Below are 20041 nucleotides of genomic sequence, written 5' to 3' on the forward strand. Positions count from 1 at the left end.
CATGTCGTATTTTGTGAGACATATCTCTTATTTGGGTCAACCATGAAAAATATTACTTTTTAGGCTAATAATATTAATTTTTATTGTTAAAATCGATAGGATTGACCTGTCTCACAGATAAAAATTCGTGAGACCGTCTCATAAGAGACCTACTTTTAATCAAAATTAAGCTTGAACCGAGAGATTATTATTATTATTATTATTATTATTATTATTATTATTACACAGATGTGTTATTATAAAGTGGGCTGAAATTACAATTATTATTATTTTATAGAATATGTCTCTTGTGAGATGGTCTCACGAATCTTTATATGTGAGACGAGTTAACCCTACCGATATTCACAATAAAAAGTAATACTCTTAGCATAAAAAATAATATTTTTTTATGGATGACCCAAATAAGATATTCGTCTCATAAAATACGACCCATGAAACTATCTCACACAAGTTTTTCCCTATTTTACAACACTTGTTTTTAAAAAAGTGGGCTGAAATTACAATTATAAAAATGTAAATGCGAAATAAGGACGATATGCTAATTATGCACACTTCGGAGGGCGCCTCTATAAAATCCCGTTCCGATATTCCTCAAGTTCGGACTCCCGCTCACTAGCACGTTTTCCTCCTTGAGCTCGTAAGTGGATGCGTGCTGCTTGTTTGATTGACGTATTTTGGTTTAATCTTACTTACGACTTGTAAAGTTCTTTAATTTTTGCCTCTCGCCTTGGGTTTTTGTATCTTATTTACTGGTTTAGGGTTTTAGATTTTAAGGTTCGGTTATTCGCTTCCATGTTAAAATTTTTGTTGGTTTGAACGGCTTTATGGTACAAAGTCTCTTGTGTGTTTGTGATTTGATTATTTTTTTTGGGTTAATTGTTTTTTTTGTTTGAACTTCTCTGGCTTGTGTTAACCCTTTAGGTAATCTCTCCTTTTCAACGTTTTAGATAAATCTTATGTGTTTTTTAAAATCGTTTTTCTTGGAGTGATTGAAAACTCACCTGTTTTCAGCTATGTTTGATGCCACGACATTGTTCCCCTCTTTCAAATAATATGGTGCTTCTGATTTTTTGGTAAAATTTTTTTGTTTCTCTTTGGTCACTGTAATAGGGCTGTTTCAGATTTAATTGGTGATATTATTTCATGGGGAAGGCTGTGGTAAATTGCTTTTTTGAAGGTTTTGCACGTTTCTTCTTGTAATTTCGTTCAATGCGTTATATACTAATGTTCTTCCCTATTTTGTGGTTGTTGGCGTCTTGAAAAGTGGAATGAGGGTAGGGGTGGCTTTCTTAAATTTTACTTCATAAGATTGATATGCTTGTTAATTCACTCGGAGAGTGCCTACCCTGTCTGTTACTTTCTTTGATTCAGAGGTTTTATAAATAGATGTAGTTGGATATTTTAATTTTCTCATTCATCTAGTTGCTCATGATCTTGATATCATTTTGTAAGAAAATAATATTTTTTTGGTTGTGAAAGTTGATTCTGAATTTGCCTTGATATTGCACGTCTGAGATTTTTCTTGACACAGTTTCTTCCTGAAATTTATCATTTCAGTAAATGGCGGAGGAAAATTTTGACGGACAGGACATAGATAATGTGCCAGATGAGGATAATGTGACTGAGAATTTGAATATTTCGGAAGAAGTACAAGAAGCTGAAAGTGATTCCAGTGTGGCAGTGGAAAAGAAGTGGCCAGGATGGCCCGGAGAGAATGTTTTTAGGATGTTAGTTCCTGTTCAAAGGGTTGGTGGTATCATTGGACGTAAAGGAGAATTTATTAAGAAAATATGCGAGGAAACAAAAGCTCGAATTAAGATTCTTGATGGTCCTCCTGGGACCTCTGAGAGAACTGTGAGTCATTGCTGCCCTTAACAAAATTATGCAAAAATGGTCATGCTTTGCTTTCCTTATTTTCTAAATTTCGTGCCTTATGATGATTTATAGCGATGATGATCTGGTGATTATTCCTTTCTCTTAACTGCTTGTGCTAATCTTAGAATAGTCTTTTCTTCCCAATGTTGTAATTTGAGGAAGTCATTGGCATGTTATTGCTTGTGCTTTGCTGCAACTTATGTGGGCCCAATGTGCTTGGGCACGCAAAAAACCGTCCTCTGACTTCCACATTTTCTGCTTCTGAGTTTGTTCCTGTAATGTCAAGTGGTTGCTGTATTGAACAATTGAATGAGTTTAGATGTAATCATCGTTCCATTGGAGAACATGTTTCTGTTGCTTATAGATGTCTCTGTCCATTTGTTTTACATTCAACATGTAATATTTATTTTTGTCTAGATTAATATACAAAGTAATGCCAAATATCACATCCAACTATAGGTCAGAAACTTCTATCTACATACATTTAAGTATGAGCACATTTTTATGGATCCTTAATGAGTTGGGGAGTTAGAAACTTAAAATACTTGTAATAATCCTCAGTATGATAATCAGGGGGAAGAAAATTTACTAAATTCAATAGATGATTGGAACATTGCAAGACTGAAAATTGTGGAACAAGTTAAATGTTGAATATTTCCCAAAAGATCAAAATAAATGAAGCATATACATGACAACCAAAAAAAAAAAACAAGAGATTATCTTTAATATGGTGACCAAAATGAATGCATGCAGGTTTCGTCAATTAAGCAAGATTTCTATATATCAAGTGTCTTCTGGCCTTCAAACCTGAAGAATCAAAGATCCACATTGCGGAGATGACTAAGAGCATTGCAAGTGTTGAAATTTTCTGACTCAATCTGTCAGATTGATTTGTGAAGTCATCTGTTCCGAGAAGCATTGCTCTATCTCTGGTAACTTCAGAACTTGGTCGATTGGTCGGTCTGTAGCCAAAATTCTTAAACTCTAAGCAGAAAAAAGTATCATCACCAATGTAACCAAAACATGTTTTACCTAATAATTCATTGGATATCTTAAAAACATTTTAAGAAATGAAGATTTACCATGTCAACTAGTAGAGGAAATATAACTTGAAGCTTAAGTTCGTAATATGTAAAAAAAATTCAAAAACAAATTAGACATCACAAACACAAACAATTCTATCCATTTTATTGGAATTTGGACCCTCATATTCTCCTTGGAAGTAAGTGATTAAATTCTAAACTGTCTTATACTCGAAGAAAATATTCGAATCCATGGAACATTCATCTCTTGTGAATATGAAATAGACCGTGGCATATAATGGTTAATCCTGACTCATTTATTATAATTTTGTGTATGTTATTATTTTTAGTTACCAATGACCTATCTGATTGATAACATATGATATCAGTACTGTTGAACATATGATTTCAATTGTTGCATTACTTTGAAATGTGTATTCTGTTGTGGGATTTATTTAGTTCTGCACAATGCACAATTAGTTTGGTAAAGAGCCTGATATTATATGACAATGCTGTGTCATGTTTCTTGACATCACCTTAGTTTATAGCTTGTCATGTCTCTTATTTTCCTCATAAAATTGATTTGTTCAACACTTCCGCATCTGATCTGTGCAAGCAGCTTGCTAATCTATGCAGAGATTACCTTCGTGTTACCTTGACCTGTAAAATTTTTGTTAAATATTATGCCAGTTTTATAATGTTGGTGTTCATTTTCTAGTTGAATTTAATAACATATGATTTTCATTCCTTGGACAATTTGTGTTTGTCCCGGTCCCCATAATATTTAGATCACCCACAGTACTGATTTTATCATGTTGCTCATTTCTTATTGTACCACAGTCTCTGGAAAGTTTTGCATTTATTAAGAATGATTAATTCATTGATTCTAATTTCTATCATTTTGTCTCTCTCCCCTTATTAGGTGATGGTTTCAGCAAAGGAAGAGCCAGATCTTTCGTTACCACCTGCCTTGGATGGGCTTCTAAAGATCCATAAACTGGTTATCGATTCAGATTCGGATCCAGCTAACACACCATCGGGTGGAACTGTTAGCACAAGATTACTCGTGGCTGCAAGTCAGGCTGGCAGCTTGATTGGCAAGCAAGGTGCAACTATAAAGTCTGTTCAAGATGATTCAAACTGTAACATTCGAGTCCTTGGAGGAGGTAATTATTTGTGTTTGTGTATTGCTATACTTCTGGAGTCTCGTCTGGGACTCTGGTTGTGTGTAGTAAGTGCACCACAACTAAAAAGCAATATGCATTTTTTGAGCTCTAGATGGCAAACTTTTCTACTCTTAGATTGTTCCAACTTTTAAATTTTAAATTTGGTTGCAACCTCTTGTATTAACTTGTTAAAATTTTGAAACCACATTTTTTAGTTTTTCGTTTCATTTTTTGATACTTGGTTTTACCCATATAATCATTTTCTTCGCCCGATATATATCGAATCTGTTAAAGCATATGTGCTCTTTCATGAACTTTGCTTTTCATAGTTTTGACAATTCACCCATTAGAAATTGCTTATTTTTTTAAATGATTGATTATGTTTTTTGCTTGATGGAACATCATACGCAGAGAACTTGCCCGTGTTTGCTCTACCAGATGATAGTTTAGTTGAGATACAGGGGGAACCCTCAGGTGTGCACAAGGCAGTTGAATTAATTGCCACACATCTACGGAAATTTTTAGTTGATCGAAGTGTTGTTGGAGTCTTTGAAATGCAGGCAAGTCTCAGGTTCAATCACGTTCTCATGTTCAATGCCTTCCCGGCTCGAACTTGACTCATTTATGCCATTACTTCACTTGATCAGATGCAAATGCCAAATCCTCGAGCAAACCGGAACATGGCCCCATCCCAATCATGGGGACCTCCTCCGCCAGTTTTTCCTATGAATCCTGGTGGACATGGTTATGGTTCAAACCCTCCATTTATGACCCAGCAACCACGGCAATATGATGATTACTATCCACCAATGGAGATGGAGAAGCAGCCTCGCTCAGGCCCGCATAGTTATGGTAGGGACATGACCAAGGGTGCTTACTCAAATAATGTTCAGCCCCAGCAAGCAGTGATTGCAAAGGTAGTATCTGCTTAAATCTAAATTCCTAACTTAATGAGTCCTGAAGGCTGGAATGTTGAAGTTCTCATAAGTGGGAGATGTAGGGGCATGCAATCAGTTTTCTGCTTGGCATATTACCTGCAGGAATATTTACTCAAGTCAATCATGAACTAGTTACTAGTGTGATATATGATTTCCAATACTATTCTTTATGTAAGTTGAAGAAGTTGGGATGTTAATTCTGTAGCACAATTATTAAATCATTGGATTGGGGTTGAATGTCATTGAGAAATTGCTTTTGTTCGACTCGACACTCACAACTTCCTTTTACTTTTTCCAGTCCCAATTGTTCTACACACACATTGCACTCATACAAAACATCATTATCTGACAGAAGGAAAATTCTCTAGTTGTCAAGAGTGACTACTGGATTTTTTTTTTTCGCTTAATTTTGACTATCTTTATTTTGCAGGTCATTCAGAACACCCAAATTCCCCTCTCATATGCAGATGCTGTTATTGGTGTTAATGGTGCAAATATCAGTTACATTCGTCGTGCTAGTGGTGCAAGTATTGCAATTCAGGAAACAAAGGGTGCTCCTGGTGAGATGACAGTTGAAATAAATGGGTCTGCGTCGCAAGTCCAAGCAGCGCAACAGTTGATACAGGTATTACCTGATTATTCCCTATATAAAATGTGATTGTTCAGCCAGGTATCTATTTGGTTTCCCGGTCTGCGAAGATTATAGGTCCTACTTTTTTTAACTGACATAATCTTTATTGACAGCATAATCTGTACATTTTTCTTGATGTAGAATTCCATTGCTGAGGCCGTAACCAATGCACAGAATCCTGCTGGAGTACCTAATCATGGTTATAATTCTTACTCGTCTCATGGTCCTGTATACAGCTCTCCGCCATCAAATGCCGCAGGTCAAGCTGGCCATGCTCCAACTGGAGAGTATGGTTCAATATATGGTGGTAGTTATGGATATTAAACATTTGATCATTAAACAGTGAGGTATTAACTTATCTGTGTTAATGTTTGTATTGAAAAGTCCCTTTTTTTAACTGTAGCGTTTGATGCATTGCCATGTGGATTTGCAAGAAGTTTTTGTTGCTCTATTGACCTTTTTCCCTGCCTCGACTGTGATGTGATTTTCGCTTTTTCTCCTGTTTTCTTGTATGTTGTTTCTTCATTAGTAACAAAACAAGACATTTGTGTTAATTTTATGTTTGGTACCTTGCTTTTCTTTTTTTGATTGGAAAATGACTGTTACGATCGCGGGTAATGGATCTAGTTATGGGGCGATTTAGGGAGAAGTCATCACTCGCAAGATTGTGAGCGTGTTTCTGAGATTTTCTCCCATGTTTCGCTATTTTGATAATTGGGAAATTGAGGCTCATTAAAGAGAGAACTTCACGATCTCCGACTTTTGGTAGAGCAACAAAATTCGATGCCTTTATTTCCTTCTGATAGATATATAAGAAGCTCAATCTAATCCAAATGATATCTTCTTAGATGATATCTTCCTAACTAATTATTAAGATAAAAACTCCTATCTAATCCAAATGATATCTTCTTAGATGAACTACTTGAGATAATCTCTTATTTAAGGAATTTAAAAACAAGATAAATTAGAATCCTATTATCTAATCTACCCCTTGTACTTCCTTTGAGTGTGTCTTTGATAAACAATATCTTTTGAAGAAGTTGGGTTGGGCTTGGCATTTGCTGGTGGTGGGCTGGTCGTGACATTACACCCCTCTGGAGAAGTGTGGCGGCGCATGCCTGGCCAATAGAAGTCCCGCTGGACGCGATGCAGAGTCTTCAAATATCCTTCATGGCACGAGCTATGAATATAAGAGGTGATGGTACCTCTCAAGACCGAATCCGGAGGTAAGAAAACCCTCTGATTATACCAAAAGAGATCATCCGAGAAGTCCCAGAACCCAAGAGCTTCTCCCGCCTTCACCTTATCAATCAAGGGCTGTAACTCGCGTCTAGAGACGAGTTCACTTCTGATTTTTTCCAACCATTCCAGCCGTGGGATTGATAGAGCACAAATAGAGCCACTTTGTGATTCATCTCGTCTTGAGAGGGCGTCGGCCACCACATTAGATTTTCTTGGTTTATATTCCACCTTGAATTCAAAGCTCAACAACTTGCTGATCCATCGTTGCTGAGGGGACGTCGTGACACGTTGTTCCAACAGAAATTTGAGACTGTAATGATCGGTATGCACCAAGAACGAAACTCCCCATAGATATGTTCGCCAGTGGCGGATGGCCTTAGCCAAGCCAATCAACTCTTTTTCGTATGCGGGTAATTTACGGTGTTGCAGAGCCAAAGCCTGGCTACAGAATGCAATAGGGCGCCCATTTTGAAGAAGAACAACTCTTAATCCACTTTCGGAAGCGTCACATTCTATCACGGATGGTTCTGAAAAATTCGGTAGGGCTAGGACGGGTGTGGATGTCATAGCCTTCTTCAATTCCTCGAAAGATCGTGTAGTTTCTTGTGACCAGACGAAGGAGTTCTTGCGAAGTAGGCCGGTCAAGGGCGCGACAATAATTCCGTAGTTCTTGACGAACTTGCGATAGTACCCCGCAAGGGCTAGAAACCCGCGAAGTGCGTGGATAGAGGAGGGGGTCGGCCAATTAGCAATGCCTGCAATTTTCTCGTCATCGACCTTGACCCCCGACTTGTGTCACTCGATGGCCGAGATAGGCCGCTTCTGTTTGAGCTAGAGAACATTTGGACCGCTTCAGGAAAAACTGTTGTGCGTTGATCGTGGAGAAGACTAGACGTAAGTGTTTCAAGTTTTCCTCCCAAGATCTGCTGTAAATCAAAATATCGTCGAAGAAGACAAGAACGAATTTGCGTAGGTAATCCCCGAAGTTAGTGTTCATGATGGCCTGAAAAGTAGAGGGCGCATTTGTTAGCCTGAAAGGCATAACCAAAAACTCGAAATGACCATGATGAGCCCTGAATGCTATCATGGGAATGCATGTTGGATCCATCAGGACTTGGTGGTATCCTGCTCGGAGATCCAGCTTGGTAAAGAATTGGGCCCCATTAAATTCTTCCAACAGTTCTTCAATCACATGGATCGGAAACTTGTCTTCCACAGTTCGCGCATTCGAGGTCCGATAGTCGACACAGAAACACCACGATTTATCGGCCTTGCTGACTAATAATACGGGTGATGAAAATGGTGAAGTAATGGGCCGGATAATTCCTTGCCTTAACATATCGGCGCACTGCCTTTCGATCTCATCTTTTTGCGCATCTGGATAGCGGTAGGGTCGCACAACGACAGGATCTGTCCCTTGGGTTAATATAATTTTGTGTGTATGTTGTCGTCGCGGTGGCAGTCACTTAGGGTCCCCAAAAATCCCTTCAAAGTCCAGCAGCAACGCCTGAAGGCCTGGTAGTTCCCTTCCGTTAGCTTCTGTTATGGTGAATGCAAAAGGGCCTGAACTCGCACTAAGATCGTCTCCCTGTAGACTGACCGAGTTTCCCCCATATGGGAATTTCACGACCATGTGTGTGAAGTTCCAATTGATGGCGCCCAACGTGCACAACCAATTCACTCCCAAGACCACACTAAAGTCTCCCAATGGTATAAAAAACAGATCCACATAGAAGCGAGCTCCTCCCAGAACAACATGTACACCACGGCATACCCCTGAGCATTGAAGTTGTCCGTCGTTAGCCACGGACACCCTTAGGGTCGGGCGGTTTTCCACGGATAACCCCAGCTTGTTGGCCTCTAGTATATCCACGAAGCAATGCATGCTTCTCGAATCGATGAGGACCCTCACGTGGCAATCTTGAATTTTTCCCCAAATCTGCATTGTTTTCGCACCATGGGGGCCAGCAATTGCATGTATAGAGGCTCCAAAATCTTGTGATTCTTCTTCTTCTGCAGGATCCTTATCGTCGGATGTGTCCTCTATTCTTTCCAACTGAAATAACCGTTTGCATCGATGCCCCGACGTGTATCGGCCATCACAATTGTAGCAGAGCCCCTTGGAACGCCGCTCTTCTAGCTCCAGTCTACTTAACCGTTTTATTTTAGGTGTCTGGGGTGGTTGTTGGGTGTTGGTGCTACGTAACGGTGCTCGCGTTTCTTCCCTCAGGTAGTCATTGCGTGTCTCATATAATCGCGCCAGATTCATAGCAGTAGTGAGCTTTGTTGGGTGGTGGATTTGAACTTCTATAGCAATGTTTCTGCGCGAATCCGCTAATGAAAAATTGTACCTCTTGCCTCGATGTTATGGGACCCGAACGGGCCAGCAATTCCTCAAAGCGTTCCTGATAATCATTCACCGAGTTTGTCTGACATAGCTTGGCAAGATCGCCAAAGGTATCTCCTCGAAGGGGTGGGCCAAATATGAGATCACACTGTTCTGCGAAGTCGATCCACTGGATGTCGGGCTGATCCCGTTTCAATTTGCGAAACCACAGCTGGGCCTTGCTTTCGAGATGGAAGGACGCTAACCCCACTTTTTCTGCCTCATGTGTATGATGATGGTCGAAGAAATGCTTGCAACGATTGAGCCAAGCCAATGTGTCTGATTTCCCATCGTAACAAGAGAAGTCTAACCGGGTGTATTTAGGTATGACAAACGAGTTGTCTTTTCCTTCCCGTGTGCGTGGGCCAGTGGAGTACGTATAATGGGAATCCAAGTGGTGGTTGTCACCGTCCAGGTCGTGTGCTGTTTCTGTTTTGGACGCTGCGACTTGGACCGATAATTCTTCCAAGCGTGTGGCAAGATCTCGATGTCTCTGGTCATTGTCTTGTTGTCGCTGGTTACTCGCCAATCTGTCCTCTTTGTACATGTTTATGAAGGCTTCGAGCTGCCTGTGCATGGAAAGCAAATCCCCCATAGCGCCCGACTCTGATACCAAGTTGTTACGATCACGGGTAATGTATCTAGTTATGGGGCGATTTATGGAGAAGTCACCACTCGCAAGATTGTGAGTGTGTTTATGAGATTTTCGCCCACGTCTCGCCATTTTGATAATTGGGGAATTGAGGCTCGTTAAAGAGAGAACCTCACGATCTCCGACTTTTGGTAGAAGCAACACAATTCGATGCCTTTATTTCCCCACTTCTGATAGATATATATAGAAGGTTTTGACAATCCAAACTAAAAGATAAGTATCCCAATCTAATCCAAATGATATCTTCCTAGATGATCTAAGTAATTAAGATAAAAAATCCTATATAATCCAAATGATATCTTCCTAGATGATATTTAACCTCTTATTTAAAGAATTTAAAAACAAGATAAATCTAAAATCATATGATTTAATCTACCCCTTGTACTTATCATGAGAGTGTCTTTGATAAACAATATCTTTTGAAGAAGTTGGGATGAGCTCGGCATTTGCTAGTGGTGGGTTGGTCGTGACAATGACCAAATAAGCTCATCTGCGTAATGTAAATATGAATAAGCTAGGCCAGGCGTGTCCATTAGCTTTAGAACTCCGATTCTCGTGTTAAATGTTAATACATTTTTCTTAGAAAACGAGAAGTCCTAGCTTGCCTATCACTGTGAATGTGTTAAACTAATGGATTGTCTCACTTGTCGACACTACCCTTGGGTTTTGAACCAACGGTGGTAAAGGGGTCGTGTGGTGTGTCTGCATGTGGATCTTGTTCAATCTTATAAATCGATAACAATGTATTTCTGGTTTTAAGGTTGGATCCAAAAGGCTTAAAATATCAGAGATGGTTCCAATAATAAGTTAGCTAATGACTAATCGGATTTTTTTAGATAATTCACCTTATGATATGTTATGCCATTTGCTTTTGCAAAACATTTCTAGACTGAATGAATCTGTTTTCTTTGTCTTCCTAGGCGAGCATTCGGTCTAAATCAAATAGACTGGATTATATTTTCACCCAACTGATGTCCGCCCTATTTTATTTTTAAAATCGAATTAAAAATAGATATTCCGGTCGGTTACCTGTTTCATCGAGATTCCAGCTAAAACATCAAAGGCGGCGTAGTACTTGTTATTGCCCTGAACGGTCAGAATCTTTTTCTTCAAACTTTCAATGTCAAATTAGAGCACGTCAATGCATTACAGCCTTCTCCAACACAAAAAAAAAAAAAAAAAAAAACAACGCATAAACATTTTAACGACAAACCTCTATGATGTGAATTTGAGGTTCCATGAAAAGAATTAAAAAAATGCTGTGAATTTTCAAAAACCCAAGAAAGTAGAAGGCCTAAAGCATAAGCATGAAAGATATTTCATCCAAAAGCACTGGAATTTTGTAAAAAAAATCAAACATTTTGAGGTTTAAATACTAGAGATATGTGGAGACCTAGTGATCAACCTTACAAGTGCAGGATTTTATGGAGCCAAGAAACAAAAAAACCTGAGAATAAACAATTTTTAAATCTAAAAAACCAAATTAATTCAGTTCGGGCAAAATTTTATACTCTCTTCCCCGGATTGACTTGGGTTACACGACTTTCAACTTACCAAAGCTCGGGCAACAAATAAATACAGATAGTTCACGCTAACTTTCTTGCAACCTATTAGAAATTGAGAAGTCTACATGTCAAGTCAAGCCATTTAAATCAAGGACCACATGATTCTTTACAGGAAAACAAAAAGATATCTTATGAATAGCCGTTTATATAGGGGTGGCACAGGTTGTTCTAAAATGTCCTGTCTGGTTACATCGGCTACACCGCACAATTCGCTTTGCCAGAGCACGGTCTCCCGCACTAGTCCGCCTTTTCCTTGGTTGCCCAGGGGGTCGTAGCAAATTTGGAGGGTTCACAACAATTTCTTCATTAGAACTTTCGCTATGCTGTCCTTCAGACATTTCCCGCCAAAGGGTTCTATCAGGCACAGGATGTATCGTTTGAGAATACGCCTTTCGATATGTAGCCACGGTGAAACAACTCTCTGTAAATCGCTGAACATTTTGCCTGCAAGAAAGAAGAGCTGCCACAGCATGAGAACATGGAAGGCCATATAGCTGCCACCCTCTACATAAGCAACAGCGGTTTCGGATATCAACTATATTTGTCCCTTCATGAGATATGACTTCAAATTCAGCTTCATTTGCTCGGAGAACCTGGTGTGTATGTGCACGGTCAAGAGCCTCAGAGACACGCCTCTCAGCAGAAGGAACTAGTAAAGATGTCCACTGCATGCTGGCTTCACGCCGCTCATTAAACCAAATCATTAGCTGCCTACGTATGCACTCCATCATTTGAACTATTGGGAGCCCAGATGCTTCAAGAATCCAAGAATTCAATGTGTCATTTATGTTGGATGTCATGTGCCCGAAACGTTTTCCCTCAAAATATGAAACAGCCCACAAGCGTGGTGGGATTCGTCGCACCCAATAAGCAGCATCATGGGATATCTCTTCGATCTCCATGATTTTTGTGTCAAAATCTGAGACAGTAAGAACGTTTGCTGCTTCCCAAAGAAGGTTAACAAGAAAACTGTTATTGAACTCCTTCCTAAAACTTTCGCTGAGATGAAGCATGCAGAACCCGTGGAAAGCAGTCGGAAAGTTGGATTCCACAGCTTCGACAATGTGCTTCTGCCTATTGGACAAGATAGTAATCCTCGGCATGTTCTCGGTGTTGGTCTCGAGAAGGTTATGCAGCTCCGAAAGAAACCACATCCAGTTTTCATCATTGTCTTCATCAACAACCCCGAATGCTAAAGGAAACAGCATACCATCTCCATCAAAACCTGTAGCAAAGAGCATAGTTCCAAGGTACTTATTTTTCAAAACAGTCTTGTCGAGCCCAATAAGAGGGCAGCATGCATTTACAAATCCATATATTGATGCCTGATACGAAATAAAGAGGCGCAAGAAACTGTTGTCCACTGGATTCACACAAATTGAAGTCATACTCCCTGGATTTGTCTGTCTGATTTGGTTACAATATTGTGGCAGCAGTCGATAATCTTCTTCAAATGAGCCACGAAGAGAGGCCATGAATCGTTCCTTCCCCCTCCATGCTTGTTTGTATGACAAGGTTATGCCATGAACCCGGTGAATCTCCTCTAGTATCTCTTTCGGCTGAGAATGTGGGTTTTCTCTAAGATGCTTCTCCACAGAACTAGCAACCCATTGGACCGAGGCTTGCTGATGACCAAGATGTGCTATTCCTATACATTTATGCTCTGAATGAATAGTTCTAATGGTGAAAGTAGGAACGCCTGGGAGCTTTGCTGCATGAACTCGCCATGGGCATTCCTCACTTGCACATTTGGCAGTGAAACGAGTTTTGTCGGACTTGACTGTCTGTATCTCAAAGTGCTTGGCTATTGCCATATCCCTCAGAGCCCTGCGGCAACTCTTCACATCAGGGAACTCTTGTCCTACTATCAGCTCATGTGTAGATGTGGGAATCAGATTTCGAGATTGAACAATAGGGGAAGCAATAACATAATGAGGCTGTTGAATGGACAAATTGGGGGAAGCAGTAGCACCCATATCATGATTCTCGATAATAGCCAAATCATTACTTTCTTGAAAACCCAATTCTTCTGAGGCAAGATTGAATTGCCTATCATGGCTCCCCATTACACTATCAAGTCGATTGATTATGTTTTCCCCATGTTCACCTATATCTAATGCATTCTCATTAACTATGTCGTACTTACTCTCATGAATTTGATCTTGATCATACACGCCATGATATTCAACATCTTCACAATGCAGAAGTGATATATCCTGGTTGATGACCGGAGCCAGAAAATAGGCACGATTAATACCCTGTCCTGAACTTATCTCACTGTCTCCCACTGGTGCTAAGCCCAAATCAGGCCCGAAGTTCCGTGCAGGAGCCTTAGAGGCATGAATCTGTTGCACCACTAGACTACGGTCATGCCCAGGAGCGAAATGCGGGTTTGGAACCAACGGTATAACTCGCATTTGACCAATTACCTGGTCCTGTTTCGCCATTTATCATGTAAAAGCAGATGAATCTCCAAGAATTCTTCACACTTAATTTTCTAACCACCTGCTCCAGTCAAATCCAAAACCAGCAACGGTCGAGGAGAGCCATGTTAATTGTCAATAAATAAAATCACCATCATATCAGTAGAAGAACTTCTAACTCTCCCTCTTCTTTCCGTGATGACTTGAAACAAATGAAAACCGAGTTCACCAAACAAGGCATAAAATAAAAAACATGCAGAATCCATAAAAATCCCAATGCTGGACTATTAATCAGAGCAGAAAACCAACAACGGTGGTTAAGTCATTCAATTATAACCAATTCAATAACGCGCTAATCAAACACGAAATATTCAAAAGTAATGCAATATACGGATAATTTTCACTAGCAGAACTAAATAACCAAAGCCCCAAACTGAAAAAGTTCAAATACCTGGGCAGGACAAAACCAGGAAGCAGTAACCATAAAAATCAAGACCCTTCAGCCAAAACAAGGTAAGGCGAGGAGCAGAAATTAGGGTTCCTACACAAGAATCGAAGCAAATCATACACATTAAACAGTGGAATAGCTCCATTTTTGGCGGGCAATTATTAAATTCATCCTCTATTCAAGCATTTAAATAGAGAAGAGAAGGAGATAGTTGAAAATACCTGAAAAAAGGAAGGGCAAAAGAAACTGGAAAATTTACGGGTATCGGAGATGTGGGGAGTATAAAAGAGGGTATTTAGGTCATCCGCGTAGATTTCCCCTCATTTGTACAATTACAACAATGCCCCCCTCACCTTCCCAATTTATAATTTATAAATAATTATAATAATATTAGTTTAATTAAAAATTCACATGACTCGTATATGAATAAATTATTCTTTCAAAAATCTGCAATTTTTAGTTTTGTGTTGAGAATTTTTAGTTGAAATCCTTCTGAAGTACATCCTCCTAGGATGTCATCATTTCTTTGTTTTACAGACATCCTAGGAAATCTGATATTCCGTTGGTTTCGACGGTAAGTGATTTTTGTTATCAGGACCCGTTGTAATTTTTCCCATTTTTATTGAGAATTTCCCCTCTGTCATCGTGGAATTTCATATGTAATCTCTCTGCCCTTGATCACTTTGAAATAATTGACAAAATGGCACTGTTCCTTTCTTTCTTTTTTTCTTTTTGGATTTCTTTTGCAATCGGCAATGTTGATTCACTTTCAAGATTATGTATTTTGGTGTATTTTTTGTCGATAATTTTTTAAAAATTGGTGGGTGGGTTGATGTCTCAGATTTGTGCACAGCTAGTTTATTAAAAATCTTGTCATTCTGCCTTATAATCATTCAATTTTATTTTTTTAAATTGAAGATGTGTTTCACATTCATAAATGGCCAAAGTGTCCAACTATAACCGTGGGAATCATGATATTTATATATAGTGGGTGATTGAGAATGGTTAGATTTCTTGCAGTGTTATAAACGATTGAGAATGGCTGCAGAGATATCATCACTGAAGAAGAGGGCACCCACTAGATATTTGACATTCTTGGCATCCGCCCCCTACGAATGGATCTTAATCTTTTTGCTGTTTGTCTACGCGGCATTAACGTATTTCCTCACAAAATTTGCTCAATTTTGTGAACTGAAACCACCATGTCTGTTATGCTCGAGGCTTGATCATGTTTTTGGGGAAAAGAAATCGAGTTGTTATTGGAGCTCATTATGCAGCACCCATAGAGAAGAGATATCGACTTTAGTACCTTGCGCGATACATGATAAACTTGCTGATGTTAATGGGATGTGTGAAGAATGTTTCTTGCCAATTGCTATGGGGAATAAATCAAATTCGGAATCATATCGGTTATTGGTTGGTAAATTGTGGGTTGATGTGGAACGGTCCGCTCTTCAAAGCTTGATGTTCAATAAGCATATAAAGTATCATTTCTCAGGCCGTAGGACGTGTTCCTGCTGCAACAAGACATGGGGAGCTATATTCAATACTGAAAGGTTTCTTGGGTTTGGTAGTTCGGTTGGAAATGGAGCTTCTAAAGCGAATGTTAAACTTCCTCTGCCTCGTGTGCTGACTCGTAGTCGTTTCAGTAGGAGGGATAGCTTGAAGAGGTTAAGAGATAAGTTCACTGGGACAATGTCTCACCTTTCTGCTGTGAGCAGTGGTTTCGATACATTGTCTCATGTGGGGTATGCTAAATCAAAAATATCGCCTGATTCTGAGTCGGAGGCCGAGTCGGAGGCCATATTCTTCGAGGATGATGGTGGAAATGCTAGTACTCATGGTAAAAATGGGAGCGAGCATGAGTATGATGTTTGGCATGATAGACGAGATCTACCTAGAAAACAAGGCAACGAATTGGCCTTGGAGTCGAAATCAAATCAAGGTTATGACGTGAAACCTTTGGTTCCTGATGCACTGAATCTGCTTGATTTGTGTGAGAATAAGAACACCCATTTTTCATCATCGGGTGCCTTCGAAAAGCAGGGTCCGAGAGAGCTCAACTGGGTGGAATATTATCATAAACCAAGCAAATATTTGACTGCGGAACTTGATGCTGGAAGAGGATCACTCGGTGCACCAGCAGAGACTTCTAAATCCATTGTTTCTATCCCACAAACATTGGCCCTTCCTGTTCTGTCTGAACTTCCTCTGTACAATGACACAACCTTATTCAGTACGACGACGATTTTAGATCAGCATATAGAAGCTTTTGCAGGATTTTCTTCAGTTACTGTTCATCCATCGAAGCTAAATGATATGAATCCAACTGATGTTTCTACTCGAGGTATGGAAAATAAGGAACTAACCAGTACACATGCCTTGGGGCATGATTATGCAGAAAATGAAGAAGAGATGGAGTCTCTAATAAAAGAATTCTCTACTTCTGAGGTGGGTTCATCATCAAAAGTTACGAGTCCAAGTGCGAGCGATGAACACTACGAATTTAGAACAGATGAAATTCCCATTTTGGCCTCCCTGGGTAGAATTGACTCTGATCATCATGAATCTTCGGATGGAATCAGTGATGGTGATATTATAGGTGAAGGTATTGTTGACCGACTAAAACGGCAGGTTGAGCACGATCAAATTTGCATTAATTCTTTGCATCAGGAGTTGGAGGCAGAAAGGAGCGCTGCCACTATTGCAGCAAACCAAGCGATGGCCATGATTACCAGACTTCAAGAGGAGAAGGCATCATTTCGTATGGAGGCCCTACAGTACTTGAGATTGATGGAGGAGCAAGCAGAGTACGACACGGAGGCTCTGGAAAGAGCCAACGATCTTCTTTCTGAAAAGGAGAAGGAATTGCAAGATTTGGAAACTGAGTTGGAATTCTACAGAAACAACATTGTTGAAAAGGAGAAGGAACTGCAGGACTTGGAAACTGAGATGGAATTCTACAGAAACAACATTGTTGAAGAATCAGTGGTTGCCCACTGCACTGAAAACAGTCCTCGTGCTTCTACAAATGATTCAAAATATTCAAACACTATGAAATCCAATGGAAACTGTAATCCCATGAACAGTTCAGCTCCCAATTTAACAGATGAAAAACTCTACATCTCACAATGTTTGAATAAGTTGGAGAAAAAGCTACATCAAGCTTATCGTAGTAGGAAATTAGATATGTCCAATGGCATGGATTCTGGAAACATGAAAATTGTTCATGATGTTGTAATTTTACCTCCTGACCAGGAGTCTACATTAACTCTGGAGATGGAAGAGAAAACTTTGTCTTCACAAAACTGTATGTCTGCAACAAATGCCACCCCTGAACATGAGAGAGAAAATGGCCATGCTTCTGGAAAAGGATCGAGATTATCAGCAAATTACGGTGGTATAAATTGTTCTGATTTTGAGAAGGACATAGCAGATCTTCATCAGAGACCGGAAGCACTTGAAATAAATTGTGATTTTGAGAAGGAAAATGGTCATGCTTCTGAAATAGGATCAAGATTATCAGCAAATTACAGTGGTATAAATTGTTCTGATTTTGAGAAGGAGATTGCAGAGTGAAGCAGAATTCAGTGAACGATGACTACTCATCCTCTGAAGTTGGATATCCCTAAATGCAAAGTAAGCATTTCATGAACATAATTATGGTTTTGAGAGAACCATCTACACCACAACTGATGGCATCTGAAAGGTTGATGATCAAGATGTATCCTATGTGTCAGGCGAAGTGGTTCATAATCGCGAAAAAGGATTCACTTGGCAAAGCAGCTCCATGCAAATGCTTCATATATGAGGAGAGAGTGTTTGAGAAATGGAGAACGTGTAAGATAAAAAGCTAATTTAAGATGGGGTGTTGTTTTCTTCTCAAACGGAGATGAGCACCGATTGGCATTTGTTCTCCTTCCCAAAATTGGGATTGTCATCTATAGTGAGGTTGAATCCATTATTAGCATGCTTTCTGCTAGTGTCGATTATTTGCATGAATTCTGCTAGTGCACATATACAATTGTTCTGACGTCTTTCTATCTTCTAATGCAACTAAATTTGCTTGCATGAAATCTACATGCCATGACACAATCACAACTACAGGCAGGATACCCTCCATAGGAGCAGTCTAAAAAGAAATTTAGACAAATCAGTAGAAATTGAGTGCTTTTGGGAGATAATTAAGACATGTATTCTTTGAAGAATTATGCATAAAATCTGGACATTGTTTCATCGAAAGTAAAATTATTTTCGCATGTTCTTCCCAATGAATCCACCTGAAGTATAGTCTTAAGGCAACAAATGCAATCCCTGCAGAAAGAAAGACCTTAGTTGTTGGAGATATTTTTTGATAACCACAACATAAATCACCTACACCTGTAATCTACTTACATATAAATATTTCACTTCTATTTGTGAATTTCCATGTATATCATTCCCTATTTAGCTTAGCAAGTTGTTATCTTATATCTACTTGCATATTAATATACTACTTCCAACTGTGAATTTCAATGTATGTCATTCTGTATTTAGCTTAGCAAGTTGTTATTTTATATGTGTTAATTTGTAATTTCTTTGTTTATCTTAAATAATTAATGACTAATTATTATATATCATAAATAGACATTAATATTAATTGAATACATTTAATTTATTCTTACTTTTCTCCACTTAGCAGTTCTACATGTATTTATCTTGTTTTATCTCAGAGTTTGGTTAATTAATTAGTAAAATATATTTGTCATTTTCACAAATTGAAGATCAGATCTCGGTTTTTTAAGATTTATTTTGATGGTTACTCCAAGCTCCTCTCGTTCAAACTATATATTAGTTTACATTTATTTTAATTTTATTACATTAATTTGTTTAATGCATTGAATCTTTTAGAGTTTCATTTTATTTTAGTGACTATCTATTTTCTCTTTCTTTGAGTTTTTTTTACTTAATTATTTGACGCTACATTGATTTCTTTGATTTAATAAGTTTAATTTATGGATCGTTCGTGTTTTGTTTTTATTTTTTTTTCTTCATCTTTTTTTATGGTTCGGTTAAACTATATAATATATTTAATATTTCACAAAATTATGAGATTATATTAGTATCCAATGATTTATTTTGATAGCTATTTTGAACTCTCATATTCGGAATTATATATTAGTCTATATTTATTTTAGTTTTATTATATTAACTTGTTTGATGCATTGAATTTTAAACACATTATATTTTATCGCCTATATATTTAGTTCTGTAGCTCAATTTAAATATAAAAATTGAATACACTAAAATTTAGATAGCTATTTCACAAAACATAAATATATATTTTATGAAAAAAGATTGCATATAGAAAATTTTTTAGTAGTTCTTTTCTCTTGAATAATTTTAACTATATATATATATATATATATAATATATATATATAATTTGTGATCGAGTATAACTCGATTAATATTATATTAATTTAACTAAATTAATAAATTGTGAATTTTAAATTTTCCTTAAATAAATAAAGTCAGACAATAAACGCAAAATTTCTAATATTGTAGTAAAAATTTCCCAATCAAAATGGACATTGAGAGTATATAGAATATATATGCTCTTTTGCAAAATTTTTTAATATTTTATTTGTAGTATATTTTGACTTCGGATACGAAGTAATTTCTATATGGGCATATTGTGCAGTCGCGAGCCTG

General features: G+C 38.3%; 3 protein-coding genes across 9 annotated transcripts; 2 read left to right on the forward strand and 1 right to left on the reverse strand.

Annotated features, from left to right (window-relative positions):
* The first annotated feature begins 531 nt into the window (after positions 1–531).
* LOC142544661 (flowering locus K homology domain-like) lies at positions 532–6184 on the forward strand. Of its 3 annotated transcripts, none has more exons than XM_075651697.1 (7): positions 532–637; positions 1558–1854; positions 3820–4063; positions 4475–4623; positions 4711–4980; positions 5432–5626; positions 5774–6184. In XM_075651697.1, the coding sequence occupies exons 2-7, from the start codon at positions 1561–1563 to the stop codon at positions 5954–5956; spliced, it is 1335 nt and encodes a 444-aa protein (XP_075507812.1). In that variant the 5' UTR covers positions 532–637; positions 1558–1560; the 3' UTR covers positions 5957–6184. The 3 variants fall into 3 exon arrangements, with proteins under 3 accessions (XP_075507812.1, XP_075507819.1, XP_075507826.1); XM_075651704.1 differs by having other exon boundaries at positions 583–698; XM_075651711.1 differs by lacking the exon at positions 532–637 and adding an exon at positions 1139–1158.
* A 5227-nt stretch (positions 6185–11411) lies between these two features.
* On the reverse strand, positions 11412–14645 carry LOC142544681 (uncharacterized). Of its 3 annotated transcripts, none has more exons than XM_075651728.1 (3): positions 14570–14628; positions 14352–14441; positions 11412–13982 (listed from the first exon to the last, which is right to left on the reverse strand). In XM_075651728.1, the coding sequence occupies exon 3, from the start codon at positions 13922–13924 to the stop codon at positions 11621–11623; it is 2304 nt and encodes a 767-aa protein (XP_075507843.1). In that variant the 5' UTR covers positions 13925–13982; positions 14352–14441; positions 14570–14628; the 3' UTR covers positions 11412–11620. The 3 variants fall into 3 exon arrangements, with proteins under 3 accessions (XP_075507843.1, XP_075507837.1, XP_075507850.1); XM_075651722.1 differs by having other exon boundaries at positions 11412–14102; positions 14570–14606; XM_075651735.1 differs by lacking the exon at positions 14352–14441 and having other exon boundaries at positions 14570–14645.
* Positions 14646–14768: 123 nt separating this feature from the next.
* Positions 14769–18721, forward strand: LOC142544704 (putative myosin-binding protein 4). Of its 3 annotated transcripts, none has more exons than XM_075651749.1 (2): positions 14769–14922; positions 15267–18721. In XM_075651749.1, exon 2 carries the CDS (start codon positions 15387–15389, stop codon positions 17925–17927), a length of 2541 nt encoding a protein of 846 aa, XP_075507864.1. In that variant the 5' UTR covers positions 14769–14922; positions 15267–15386; the 3' UTR covers positions 17928–18721. The 3 variants fall into 3 exon arrangements, with proteins under 3 accessions (XP_075507864.1, XP_075507859.1, XP_075507871.1); XM_075651744.1 differs by having other exon boundaries at positions 14770–14922; positions 15369–18718; XM_075651756.1 differs by having other exon boundaries at positions 14773–14913; positions 15369–18721.
* The last annotated feature ends 1320 nt before the right edge of the window (positions 18722–20041 follow it).

Source organism: Primulina tabacum, chromosome 1 (genome assembly GCF_025594145.1).
Source record: "Primulina tabacum isolate GXHZ01 chromosome 1, ASM2559414v2, whole genome shotgun sequence".
In the NCBI taxonomy this organism is placed as follows: Eukaryota; Viridiplantae; Streptophyta; class Magnoliopsida; order Lamiales; family Gesneriaceae; genus Primulina; species Primulina tabacum.